Here is a 13,806-nt window from a genome sequence, read left to right on the forward strand (position 1 = left end):
CAGTCATGGTGGCTGATCAGGAACCTGGGGCCACAGAGCCTGGCCTGGCCTCAAACCATGCTGGAGTCCAAGTCCAAGGGTACCTGCCTGGAGTCAGAGGCCACTGGGTCTAATTGGGGCAAACCTAGTGTTTGAGTCCATGGAAAAATCAAATGCTTGCTTCACTCTCTTTCCCCAAGTTGAGAGAATGTCTCTACATGTTGTGCTTACTGAGATTGAGGGAGGGGCGATGTGAATCATGTAAAAGTGTTCTTTCTACCCTCTTCAATGCATCTTTTCTTATTTTTTGCAACGTGCAGATGCTTTACTCACTCACTTGGATCTATTAGCTCTTGTGAAGGTATTTCCATTTTAATGGATAGTAGTTCAAATGAATGTTTCTATGAAGGTTCGAGAGCTGGAAAGTCCTATCTACCATCATGCTGATGTCATTCTCTGAGAAGATCTATTCTAAATACCACCAGAGCATCCTAAAGCTTGTCATGTCACATTACCAGGTTTGTGCTATGGAAATGGGAGGGCAGTAGGTACGTGGGGGAGAAATGTCCTCATCTCCTCACAATACAAATCCTACATGAGCAAGACCCACACCCTCATCATAACACACTGGTAGGGATACACATTTCATCATTTTCCCTAGAGGCCTGGGTAAAACAGGGAAGAACAAAGACCCACAAAGTTTCCTCCCCGCTGAACACTTTGTCCTTCTCAGGGTATAGCTATGACATTGGCACATACCAGACAGCAAGTGCAGACTAAAAATTTTATTATTGCTCTCTAAAGCCTTAGGGCATATGACAAAATGAAGAGACTGAAATGAAAGTGGGAAGGAGGAAACAGAAGGAAGATAAGAATTACGTGGTCATATCTGGGGGGAATTAAGTGAATATTCTCTTCCAGGATGTCTTCACACTGGGTTCATGCCCATGAGGAGTTCCACACCAAACGCAGGCTGCTGAGTTCGCTCCTGCCCTAGTTAGTGAACTTGCAGACGTAGGGTAACCTCACATTACAGTTATAATCTTTCCACTTCAGAAATGCTGGAGAGACAGAAGACATAAATGGAATGGGACTGAGGAAGCTGGTGAACCCAATGAAGAGGCATCCTGGGTTTGAGCCTAGAAGTTAAAGCCTCTCCCTCACCTTCATCAGTGTCCCAATCCAGGAGAGAGATTCAAAGAAAGCAGAGAAGAGAGGAGATGAGAGAAGACACACTAGCATTGTATTTTCTAGCTCAGGAAGATCTCCTGAAAGCCAGACCCAGGAATGGAGGATGAGATGGAAAAAACTGGGAAGAGGCCATTGCTGTTTCTTACCCGTGCCTCTTGACAGGCTCGCACAGTGGCCGGGGTTTGAGACGGTGGAGGGATTTATCTCCCATGCACGGTAATTCATCACATCACTGCTACTCCACTCCCACCCATCTTCATCGGTGCCCTATAGAGTAGAGGAGGCAGCCAGGTGAAGGGAATGGCCATTGCAGCTCTTCTTCCATGGCCCCTCAGCTGCAACACCTGATTTGTGGTACAGCATGAGGGAATTTGGTCTGCTATTCCAGATGTTGCAGGTGATCCCTTCACTAGTAACCTCTTTCTTAAATCCTCATTGCTATTGGAAATTCCCAGCCAATAAACACAAGACCTTTGGAACCACAAAAGGTAATATGTTATTTGCAGAACAATAATTGGTGTAGCATTTGTGATTAGCCTGTGAACCTCAAAGGTAATGGCAATTCTGTATGGGGGCAAAATTGATCCTATCTTCCTTCATTAAGGATTCCTTGAGAATAGGAGGCAAAACCCCATGAAGTTCAGAGAATAGATTAGCCCAGCCTCATGTGAGAATTAGGTCATATGCCTGAGGGAGGCAGACTGATTTCATCCAAAAGATAAGAGACCTCCACAGATCTCAGATCTTCAGCCGTCTCACAGACTTTCTTTTTCCCCAAATGTTCCCCAGAATTCTGAGCTCCAGTGCTCTCTGAAGTACTTTCTAGGCAGGTACAGGGGACAGGGATTAGGCCTGGGCAACAACAGAAGTCAGCATGAGAGGTAACAGAGAGGAGAGGATATACTCGCACCTGTGTGGGGTCATAGAGCCCAATCCAGACGTACGAGTAGCCGTGACTAATGCTCTTGACCAGGGAGGACACGAAGGATCCCTCTGCCCTGCTGAGCACAGACACCAGGTTTCCAGAGGGCCGCTTCTGGCAGGCCAGCTTTGAAGGGGAGACAGAGAATGAGAGAGAGCTTCAGACCTGCTAGGGGAGGGCAGGGCAAAGGTAGGTGGGAGGATGACTGTGTGAAAGATAAGTGTGTTCCTCCTCATTCCCAAGGAACTTTCCTGAATGGAGACCCTCCTCCCCTGAGACCTGCATGGACTTTCCCCTGTCACCTCCAACCCCACATCTAACCACTCACATCTGCATCTATCCAGGATTTTGGTGACGTAAACAAGGCATAGCAGTGGGAGCCATAGGCCTTGGAGCCTTTGGGACAGCTGATCCGCGGTGAGGGCAGTTCCTGCTGGGGATCTTCACCTGCGGTGGAAGAAGAGGGATAGGGTAAAATGAAGAGTGGGGATTGGGGTGGGAGAGCACCTTGGGGAATACCTAGGCCTGTCCTTGGGGAGGAAGACCATGTTCCTGACTCCCCTACATCTTTCCTCGTGTTTTCAGAAGTTCTTTACCTCAAAATAGCCCTATAAATGGGGCACCATCTAGTCTCTTATTACCCTTGCCCCTTATTCAACCATTTAACACTCTCTTCACTCTAGGCTGTCTCTACATTGGGTCCTCCAATTATTGTCCCTCCCCTCATCTCATTACTGACCCTCCACACTTTCCCACCAATGTATATTAGAGTGCACTGACTAAATGAAAGCCATCTCATTCCATTGTTAGTGGACCACCGTGGAGTCTCCTTCTGCAAGTTAACCTGAAGGAAGGAGTGATGATGCAGGAACTGCAGGCAGGCTCATTAGACACCACACCATTACCTCATGTGACATGCAGGAACTTTCCGCCTCTTCTTAGCTCTGAGCATTCATGGAGAACTCAGTGCTAGAGGCAGAGCAATCTCACCTTGGACCTGAGACAGGAGCATGAGGCAGGAGAGCAGCATCCGGGACACGCTGGGCAGGGCCATGGGAGGCAGCATAGTATCTGCGACTTGTGGAGGCCGTCAGGGGTCACTAAAGGAAGCATGGTCAGTGAGAGGACACACAGATAACCTATTGCCTCATAATTTTTCCTTCTCTAGTCTCCAAGGACTAAAGTCATCTTGGGCACATCCATCATCTTCTACAGCTCTGAGTTATGAGTCTCTGTACTCTCCCATCCCTGAGCCCTCCCAGGCCAGCCTTGCTGAGTCTCAAAGCTCCTATGCTCTCTAAGGAAAGGACTCTCCCAGAGGTTCTCCTGTATCATGTGAGGTTGCCCCTCTCTGGGTCTCATCTTCTTTCATCTCTGCCTTACCTCTCTGGTGGGATCTGGTATGGTTTGTCTGGTCAGGAATGACTGGGTTTTATAAGAGGAACTGGGGGAGGGACATTGAAGTGAATAGTGACAATGAGTAGACAAGACATAGGTCATGGGGTGGCTTGGCATGGGGAGGAGACTCTTCCTGGCAAAGACTGGGGATTTTCCCAGATGTTGCCTCTTTCCTGTTGGCCGGCCAACACTTTCCCTAGGAAGAGGTGAAGTTTGCTCTTTTCTCTGTATCTTCCTTGTCAAAGGCCTGTGGCACCAAATGTGGTATGAAATCTTCTAATATGGACATCCGAAAGAGAAGTTCCTCTGGTGGATTTCTTATGAACTCACTTATGGAGGCAAACCTATATATTTCTTATTACCTTGTATAGTAATATTAAATAAATTTTTTGTGTTAAGTGGAGGTGTGTATAGGAATTATGAATATCATAGACAGTTGAGAGCATAGATGGAACTGAAGCTAAGAGTAGGAGTGAGGGTTCAGGACCACTATGTAAGCACAGTAGCTACTTTTGATGAAACTTTAGAATTATCTGACAAGTCAATAGATGAACCAAAATCTTACAGAAAATCAGGTAAATGAACTTTTCTTTCCAGTCTTCAGCAAGAAGAGCTTTCCCAGTGGTGAATGACAATTACAATGTGATAGAATAAGAAGTATTAAAAAAACACAAAGCATAAGAAGGACTATAGTCAAATAATGTGGATCCAAGAAGGATGAATAGTGGTTAAAGAAGAGAAAAGCAGGCATTTCATAAAACCATAGCTCAGTTGGACAGGTGCAGTGGCTCGTGTTTATAATCCCAGTACTTTGAGGGGCTGAGGTGGGAGGATCACATGAGCCAAGGAGTTCAAGACCAGCCTGGGCAACATAGTGAGAAGCTATCCCTACAATTTATATTTTAATGTAAGCAAGTTGTGGTGGTGTGTGCCTGTGGTCCTAGCTACTCAGCTGACTGAGGCAGGAGGATCTTCAGTTGAGCCCAGGAGTTCAAGGCTGCAGTAAGTTATGATCATCTCTCTGCACTCCAGATTAGGCAACAGAGTAAGACCCTATCTCTAAATTTTGTCTTATGATGTTGTAAACATAATCCTGAATTGCATGTAAGTCTCTACTACATTAAAATGCTCACTACTTGTAGGTTACTCATGAGCTCACTTGCTGAACTGCCATTTGGCTATAAAGTAAAGGCCCTTTTCATTACATTCATACTGAGAAAATGGCCAGCTTCTTATGGGTATATTGAGAAAAGTTCTTTTAGTCAGGTTTAATTTTCAGCTGGCAGTTTGGTGCATCTTACAAGCATAGTGCCTTGTTTATACACTGGTTCAGGTTCCGTTTGGCCAGTCCAGGAAAAAGTTAGGCTGGGAATTTCTACAGAACCTGACTCTCACACTATTGTATTATGCCAGCTTGTATGTAAATGTTTATAGTAGGGATCTGTGACGAGGTCATAAAATGTAGCTCATCATTAATTCATGTACCCAAAATTCAATGCAGTTCCTCAAATAACATGAGAAGAAATATAGCCAGCGATTATTTTGTGAAAACAGTTTTTTTTCCCCCACAAAATTTATACAACAATATGTAAACACATGGAGGTAGAGGGTAGAAAGTAACCAGAAGGTAGAATAGTTACCAGAGGCTGAGAAGGATGAGGGGAGATGAAGAGAGTTTGGTTCATCGTACAAACATAGAGTTAGATAAAAGGAATATGTTCTAGCTTTTGCTAGCACATAGTGTGACTACAGTTCACAACAATATGTTGTATATTTCAACATAACTAGGAAAGAAGATTTGAAATGTTCCCAACACCAAAAAATTATAATGCTGAAGTTGATGGAGATCCTAAAGACCCTGATTTGATCATTACATATTATATACATGTGTCAACATATCACATGTACCTTATAAATATATATACCTTATAAATATGTATATTATTATGTATCAATACAATTTTTAATGAACAAGTAAACACAAAGCCATTACTTTATCGAGAGCTCAGTGGAAATTTTTAAGTTCAAAAAATAAAATATTATACACATTTAATATTTAAGATGATTTAGAAAATAATCTCATTAGATTAAAAAGTTATTTGGGAAGAAGTTAATAATAGGAATCACAAATTCAGAATGGAGTGTGTCTTGAACTTTTGAAAAACTCAGTATCACAGAGGAAAACATCATTTTAGAGTAAAATAATCCAGAGACACAGCAACCAAATCTAGTGAGTAAACTTTAATTGGATCTTGGTAAATAAAGTCATTCATATGGGGGTCAACTGGAAAAATATGAAATTGAACTGCTATTTGATTATGTAATATTATTATAGTTAAGTAAGGAATTTCTTTATGCTTTTGATATTTACGATGAGTTGTTTTCAGATAAAATATTAAGATGTCTGTAAGTTTCATATTATTCATGGAAAGGTGTGTGCATGTTTGTGTGTGTGTTTGGAGAAAGAGAGAGGTATGAGTTGGAGAAAGGTAAATAAAGCAGACATTATACAATGATAACACTTAACTGAATCCAAATGGAAGATACGAGTGTGTTCATGCTTGCTTTCTACTTTGCTGTGTGTTTATAATTTGCTGAACAGAAAATTATAATTTAACTTACATGTTTCCATTCAATGATAACATACATGTAGTTTTCTCATCATTACCATAAGCTAGAAATAGTGCAATAGAGCAGTATTTATTATGTAGAATCATATATACATATATACATTAAAAATACATTTTATATATTCAAATAAAATATTTAAGTATTACAAATAAATAATAAAATATCTGTTATGTTTCACTTTGGGCCACCTGATGTATGGCTGGGTAAACAGACAAATAAAAACAAGACAACACAATGGGGTAATCAATAATCTGTGTCCAGTCAGAAAAAAAAATATGTCCTCAGAATTAAGAAAAGTGATCAAGTCATCAGACTTGACTTTTCAAAGAAGAGCTTAAATGGGTTTGAGGGTGGATAGCCTTTGAGTCCTTCATTTATCTGTAAAGTGGTCAGCTTCAGGCCCTTAAAAACCCTGGGATTTGCAAAGACAGAGATGAGTTATGGGTGGTTCTTCATAACCCCTCTTACCTTTTTCAAGCTGTGCTCTTTTTACCATATCATCAAATCTGCCCCATTACCAGGTATAAGACAGTGAAGTTCAGGTCCTTCCAGGACAGTTTATTATTAAAACTCACTTTTGTTTTGTTCTTAACTGAAATAATGTGACATTTATAAAAACCCTTAAGGTTCTAATATCCCTAACTGCAATATGAAACTTTTATTTGCTATGACACTCACTAAACTCACTAAAGTTGAGTTGTTTTTATTTGTCGATATTCTTCATAACAATGGTTATTAACCAGGCACTGAGAAGTTTGTTTAATATTATATTTATTAATCTGGTTTTGAGTTATATAAAATCTAGTTCTTGGTAATGAGAGGAATACTTACTCTTGATGTAACTGGGGCTGAGTTTTAAGGAGCTTCCTTTGCCAAAAGATAAGATGTCCAATTTGTACTTTTATCCCTATTCTCTTCTGAATCAAATATTTGCAGACAAGACTTAGTAGTCATTCTTAGAATTATACAAGGAGAAAATGATCTCTTTGTAAGAGTCTAGTATATTTGTTCCAATGATGGTAAAATGTAGGGATTTCCTGGAAGATGACTCATCAGGGCCTAAGTCAAAAAAAGCTTTGAACTGTATCTCACTGAAGATTTATCACTAAAGTGTACCACTTTGAGATATATTAACCAGATGTCCAGAATGCCACTTCGGTTCTTTCATCTTATCCAAAGCCTGTCAGAAGAAATGGGAAAGGGATAAAATGAGGTGCTGTGCATCTATAAAATAGGATAAAAGGACAAACCTTTAAGATCCCTGAGGTTGATGAGGGAAGTTATTAACATCAAAGAATTGAAAGCTGATAACATAACTACTGAAACTTGGTCAATTATATGTAAGCAATGAATAGCAACTACCATATGACTGGTACAGATATTGGAAGCAATAATTTTTATCAGAAAACTGTGTTAATTTTTATTTGGTTTCAAATTTTCACATTGATCTTGGAAGAGCTCCCAGTTCATATCATGTTTGCTCTTCTAACGTTATCTATTTGGGTATTTTATAACGGCTAGTGCTTGTTATTTATTTTTATTTTAGAACAAAGTAGTCAAAATACAAAATGTTCATTTGGAAAAATTTAAGATAATATTTTCAATTAATTATCATAAATCATACTTAAACAGCTTGTGGGTGATAACTTTGCAGATTTGAACTGTTCAAAATGTGTCAGAGTTCGCATTTCTCATGGTAGCAAATAAAATAAAAATAAGAAATAATTCCATAGTCACATTGCTTTTCTTTTTTGTAATAAATTATTTTTATCATAAAGAAAACATGTAACACATATAGCCTGACAGTCTAGAATCTACAGTAATAGTATCCTGCCATCTTTTTTAGCTTTATTATTTAGAGAAATGAAGCAAAAATAATTAACAAAGAAATAATACAGTAATATTAATATTAATAAAGTGATAAGAAAATAATGCAATGGTAGTCCACTTATATTATTCCTCAGTCCTACTTATTTCTATGCTTCTCCATTATCAATTTTATAATTATTTTCCAATTTATATTTTTAATCATTTACTTCATATAGATATATCAACAAGCTATATGTAGTATGATTTTCTTTTATATTTATATATTTACATACATGTATCATTTACATTCTCTGTAACATTCTGGAATGTTTTTGTTCATTCGATCTTAGGTTTTAAAACATATCTACATTGAGATAAATATTTATAATTTATTCATTTTAACTACAATGCAATGTTGGTTCATCTAAGTATTTTTTTAAAAACTATGTATGCATTACTCTACTGAGGGAAATGTATATTTTGTTGATTTCAGGATATGCAATTTGCCACATTTTGCAGTCTCTGGAATCTGAATTCAGTGCTAACAATGGCAAACATATTCTCTATCTTCACTTTGTAAAACAAAAGTCAGCAAACTTCTATAAAGAGCCAGATAGTAAACAACTCTGTGGGCTGTGCCATTTTTGTCATACCTATTCAACTCTGCCATTGTAGCATAAAAGCAGCATAGGCAATAAATAAGTCCATAGACTTGTTTGTGTTCTAGTTAAACATTAATTATGGACATTGAAATTCAAATTTTAGGTAATTTTATGTGTTACAACATATTTTTTCTTCTTTTAATTATTTTCCAACCATTTACAAGTAGAATAGTTTATTCTAAGTTCATGAGCCATATAAGCACAGCAAAACGGGATAAATTTGGCCAACTGACTATAGTTTGCTAATACCTGGTATGTGGAAAATGAGAAATAAATTAATGAAATAATAGCACAATTAACTACTGAATGATAAGTGCTCTGAAGGACAGATGTATAGGGATTTCTGAGAGCATAAAACAGAATGTAGCTCGTGGTAGCAGTGAGAAAATGAGTTGATCTGATTCTAAAGGGCACTGATTCTGATAACTTTTTTTCCATTTGGAATGAGAAATAGGTGTTTAGTGAATGAACCCAGACTAAGCAACTGTCTGCATAACAGTTCAAAAAAGACGCATTCATCTCAAATCTACTTTATTCCGGATGGAACAACTTAAAATGAATCAAAGCAGCATTTGTGGAAATAAGCAGCATATAAACAAAGAAGGTCAGTTTCAAACACTTCTTTAAAGTAACTTCTTACCACTTATTCAAATAAAATCCAAACTTTAATGGAAAGTATATTTAAGGAACAGAAGAAATGCAGGTCCAAAATCCAGGTTCCAAGTTCAGGTCCAAAATGGAATTATATCAAGCTAAAAAGCTTCTGCACAGAAAAGGAAACAATCAATATGCTGCAGAGACAACCCATAGAATGGGAGAAAATATCTGAAAATTATCCATCTGACAAGGGATTAATATCGGGAATAAATGAGTAGCTCAAAGAACTCAATAGGAATACAAACAAACAATTCAATTTTAAAATGGGCAAAAGATATGAACAGACATTTCTCAAAAGGAAACATATAAATGGCCAATAGGTATATGGAAAAAATGCCTAACATCATTAATCATCAGAGAAATACAAATCAAAACTACAATGAAATATCATCTTGCCCCAGTTAGAATAGTTTTATCCAAAAAGATAAGAAATGCTGGTGGTGGGAATGTAAACTGGTACAGCCACTATGGGGAACAATATGGAGAGTCCTCAAAAAGCTAAAAATAGAACTGTCATATGATCCAGCTACTGGGATCCCACCACTGGGTATATACCCTAAAGAAAAAGAATTGGTATATTGAAGCAATATCTGTACTCCTATGTTGATTGCAGAACTATTCACAATAGCCAAGATACATAATCAATTCAAGTGTTAGTCAATGGATGAATGCAAAACAACAAAATTTGGTATATGTACACAACAGACTATGATTCAAGCATCAAAAGGAATGTAATCCTGCTATTTGCAACAACATGGATAGAACTGAAGGACATTATGTTAAGTTAAATAAACCAGGAATAGAAAGACAATATGTGGGAGTTAAAAAATATTCAACAAAGATAGCGAGTAGAATGATGGTGGCCAGAGACTGGAAAGAATATTGAGGAAAGGGATAAAGAGGTGAAGGTTGATGAAGACAAAAATATAGTTGGTAGAAGGAATAGCATCTAGTGTTTGCTAGTACATTATGGTGACTACGGTTAACAGTAATTTATTTATTTATTTTTTATTGCATTTTAGGTTTTGGGGTACATGTGAAAAACATGCAAGATTGTTGCATAGGTGTATACGTGGCAGTGTGATTTGCTGCCTTCCTCCCCTTCACCTATATGTGGCATTTCTCCCCATGCTATCTCTCCCCAACTCCCCACCCCTGCTGTCCCCCCCACTGTCCCCAACAGACCCCAGTGTATAGTGCTCCCCTCCCTGTGTCCATGTGTTCCCATTGTTCAACACCCGTCTATGAGTGAGAACATGCGATGTTTGATTTTGTGTTCTTGTGTCAGTTTGCTGAGAATGATGGTTTCCAGGTTCATCCATGCCCCTACAAAGGATGCGAACTCATCGTTTTTGATGGCTGCATAATATTCCATGGTGTATCTGTGCCACATTTTCCCTGTCCAGTCGTTCATTTTAAAATAACTTAAAGAGTAGAACTGAAGTGTTCCTAACACAAAGAAATGGTAAATGTTTGAGGTTACAGATACACCAATTACCCTGATTTGATAATTACACACTGTAACCTTGTATCAAACTATCACATGTACCCCATGAATATGTGCAATTAGTATGTATCCATAGAATTAAAAACATATTTTTTAAAAGTTTGTGTGAAGAACTGAGGTCCACAGTCAATATCTATGACAAAGTGAAGGCTAGGTCCAGTTCTAAGGGCTGGCCCAAAGTCTATGTCTAAGGATAAAGACTATGTCCAAGGTCAAAGTCTGAGGTACATTTGGAGCTTGTCCAAGTTCAAGGACCAGGTCTAATATCAGGTCTAAGATCTAGGTCAAATTTATTTCCATGTTCAAGGTTCAATGTCCAAGATAAGGTAAAGATCCAGGGTCAAAACCATAGTTTTGAGGTTCAGGTTCACATCTATGTCTAGGATTGAGGTTTGCGATGAAGTTTCAGGTCTAAGGTCACATGCAGGTCAAGATCTGAGATTCAAGTTTATTAGTTGTCTAGGTCCAACGTCAATAACTAAAACCCAAGTCCACAACCATGGAGCACAATTAAGGTCAGATTCGAGGTTCTGGATGAATGCAGTGTTAAATTTTAGGCCCTACATTCAGTTCCAATGTCCAAGTTCAGGTGCTAAACTCAAGTTAAAGTACATAGTCAAGATTTACATCAAGATAGGAGATCCAGGTCTTGGTCTCATGTCTGAGTTTGAAATCATGGTTCAAGGCAAGTTTAAAAGGTCCAGGTCCAATTCCAATGTGCTTATTCAGTATAGGTTCATGGTCCATGTCCATAGTCAAGATCCAATATACATACCCTAGGTCCATTTCAGGTTCATGACTGGGGCACCTGTCCAACATCCAGGACTAGATCTATATCTAATGTCAGATCTAAATTCCAGATAACTTCAGGTTCCGAGTTTTTATTCCCTATTTTCTCTCATTATATCTTCTTTATGATATGTGTCAATTCTTCCAGATTGTGTCCTCTTTTTCTTTTTACATCCAAATCTAACATAAGCTAACTCCCTAGGATTTTTCCTCCTTCTAGACCATTAATTCTTTCATTCACCTCCTTTGACACCTGCTAATTCTTGCCAATATTCATTCCTCATTCTTCACTTTCTCTTGTCTTGTGATACATGCTGATTCTCCAGTATTTTCTTAAGTTTTATAACATCAAAAAAGCTCTTAACAATGCTTTCTGTCTTTCTATGCAGGACTGAAAATCGACCCTGGAACAAGTATCTTATCTGAGTAAGATTGCTGCATCTAGACAAAGACTCATCCTTTAAGTGAAGAAGATCATGGTGACAGGTGTACCCCTATAAGGTGAACAAATATCATCTAGTTTCAGGATTTTAATACTTAATGAATCCTACTATATTGGTACTATATATAATTGGTGACTCTGCTTCCCCAACTACCCCCATCCATTAGCTGTAGGATTTATGAATATACAGATGAGAAATTCTTAATATGTTAATTCCTAGAGGATATGAAGGCCTTTACTGGGAGGTAACCGGCTGTCTCTGGCTGGAAGGAGAAGAAGACAGAAGAGGAAGAGAGATGTGGAAGAAGGAAAGTCCCCGAAGGACTTTATGCACCTTTGCTGGTTAAAGGGTGAAGGGGGCAGAGAGAAATGCAGGTGTCCTTGAGAAGCTGAGGGAAGCTGACAACTAACTAGGAAACTGAGATAGCATCTCCACCATTAAGGAGTAGAATTCTGCCAACAACCCAAACAAGTTTGAAAACAGTCTCTCCTACAGCCTCCAGAAAGGAGACACTGAATTTTACCTAGCAAGACCTGAAGCAGAGAACCAATGATCCACAGTGTACCTGAATATCTAACCTAAAGAACTATGAGAATAAATGTGTGCTGTTTTAAGGGTCTGATTCATGGTAATTTGCTCAGGATGCAATAAGAAAAACCTCAACATTTATCAAAACAGCAATAAAAATACTTTGCTTTCAGTGCTTTTACTTTTTTCTATTAAAAAAAAAGTTTTGTTAAAATATAACATATATACAGAGAGGTCCACAAATAGCAAATGCAAAGTGCTTAATGAATTTTTAATAACTGAATACATTAGTGCATCCGAAGTCCAGACCAGACAATAGTATGTCGTCAGCAACCCAGGAGATCCCTGCTGTGCTGTCTTCCACAGTGCCTTGACGTCAAATATGTAAAGAAATTTGGCCTCTTTCTGTACTCTACATAAATGGAATCAACATATCTACTGTCTTATGTCTGGTTTCTGTCAATCAACTTTGTGTCTGTAAGATATATCCAAATTGTTTTGTATAATTATAGATTGTTCATTCTAATTGCTCCATGGTATTGCATTATATGGTTATATAGAAATGTATTTATCCTTTCTGCTATTGAGGGACATTTGGGTAATTTTCAGTGTTTGGCTTTATGAATAGTACTGCTAAGAACATCTAACATATGTCTTGTAGCCAATGTCTTGTACACACTATTCTTGGATATATATGTAGAAGTGGAATACTGAGCAATTTAAAATTTTAGTGTATTTTACTGAAATGCAGATAAGGACCTATACTATGTAGCTATATAAAGCAATGTAGAAGATCCATAGGTATTGATGAGAAAAATTTTTAAAATATGATTTAAATGAAAAAGGTACAAAACAGGGTACATTATATTTTGTGTAAAAGTGAGATAAGAAAATATATTATTATTTGCTTTTATATTTATACAGAAACCCTTGCAGAATAAACAAGACACTAATAAATGTTGCTACATTCAAATATGTGGGTGATGGTGGGAATCTAAGAAGATGGGGCCAGAATAGAAGAAAACTTTCTCATCCACATACCTAAACACACACACACACACACACACACACACACACATTTATATATGTGGATATATAGATTATATATATATATTTATATGTGTATGTATGTGTGTGTGTGTGTGTATATTGAACTATGGGAATGTACTGTCTACTCAAAAGTTAAAATAATAGTCTTAAGGGCCTGAGCCTCTATAAAGGCGATATTCCCTTTTTAAACGTAGTTACATTTGGCCGTAGAAATTCACAGAAAATGTCCCACTTTCTAGT

General features: G+C 38.0%; 1 protein-coding gene across 2 annotated transcripts; it reads right to left on the bottom strand.

The window, feature by feature from the left end:
- Positions 1-749: 749 nt before the first annotated feature.
- LOC105717123 (regenerating islet-derived protein 3-alpha-like) lies at positions 750-3,501 on the bottom strand. 2 transcript variants are annotated; one of them, XM_012452109.2, is made up of 6 exons: positions 3,476-3,501; positions 3,083-3,169; positions 2,421-2,539; positions 2,081-2,218; positions 1,317-1,437; positions 750-1,040 (listed from the first exon to the last, which is right to left on the bottom strand). In XM_012452109.2, exons 2-6 carry the CDS (start codon positions 3,156-3,158, stop codon positions 973-975), a joined length of 522 nt encoding a protein of 173 aa, XP_012307532.1. In that variant the 5' UTR covers positions 3,159-3,169; positions 3,476-3,501; the 3' UTR covers positions 750-972. The 2 variants fall into 2 exon arrangements, with proteins under 2 accessions (XP_012307532.1, XP_012307531.1); XM_012452108.2 differs by having other exon boundaries at positions 3,083-3,192.
- Between the last annotated feature and the right edge of the window lie 10,305 nt (positions 3,502-13,806).

Source organism: Aotus nancymaae, unplaced genomic scaffold (genome assembly GCF_030222135.1).
Source record: "Aotus nancymaae isolate 86718 unplaced genomic scaffold, 86718_ANA_hifiasm-v0.15.2.pri h1tg000017l, whole genome shotgun sequence".
Taxonomy (NCBI): Eukaryota; Metazoa; Chordata; class Mammalia; order Primates; family Aotidae; genus Aotus; species Aotus nancymaae.

Coding starts and splice junctions, on each gene's coding strand:
- LOC105717123 (XM_012452109.2), bottom strand. CDS start 3,158: ATGCTGCCTCCCATGGCCCTGCCCAGCGTGTCCCGGATGCTGCTCTCC. Junction 2,540..3,082: donor GCTCCTGTCTCAGGTCCAAG/GTGAGATTGCTC, acceptor CTTCCACCGCAG/GTGAAGATCCCCAGCAGGAA. Junction 2,219..2,420: donor AATCCTGGATAGATGCAGAT/GTGAGTGGTTAG, acceptor TCCCCTTCAAAG/CTGGCCTGCCAGAAGCGGCC.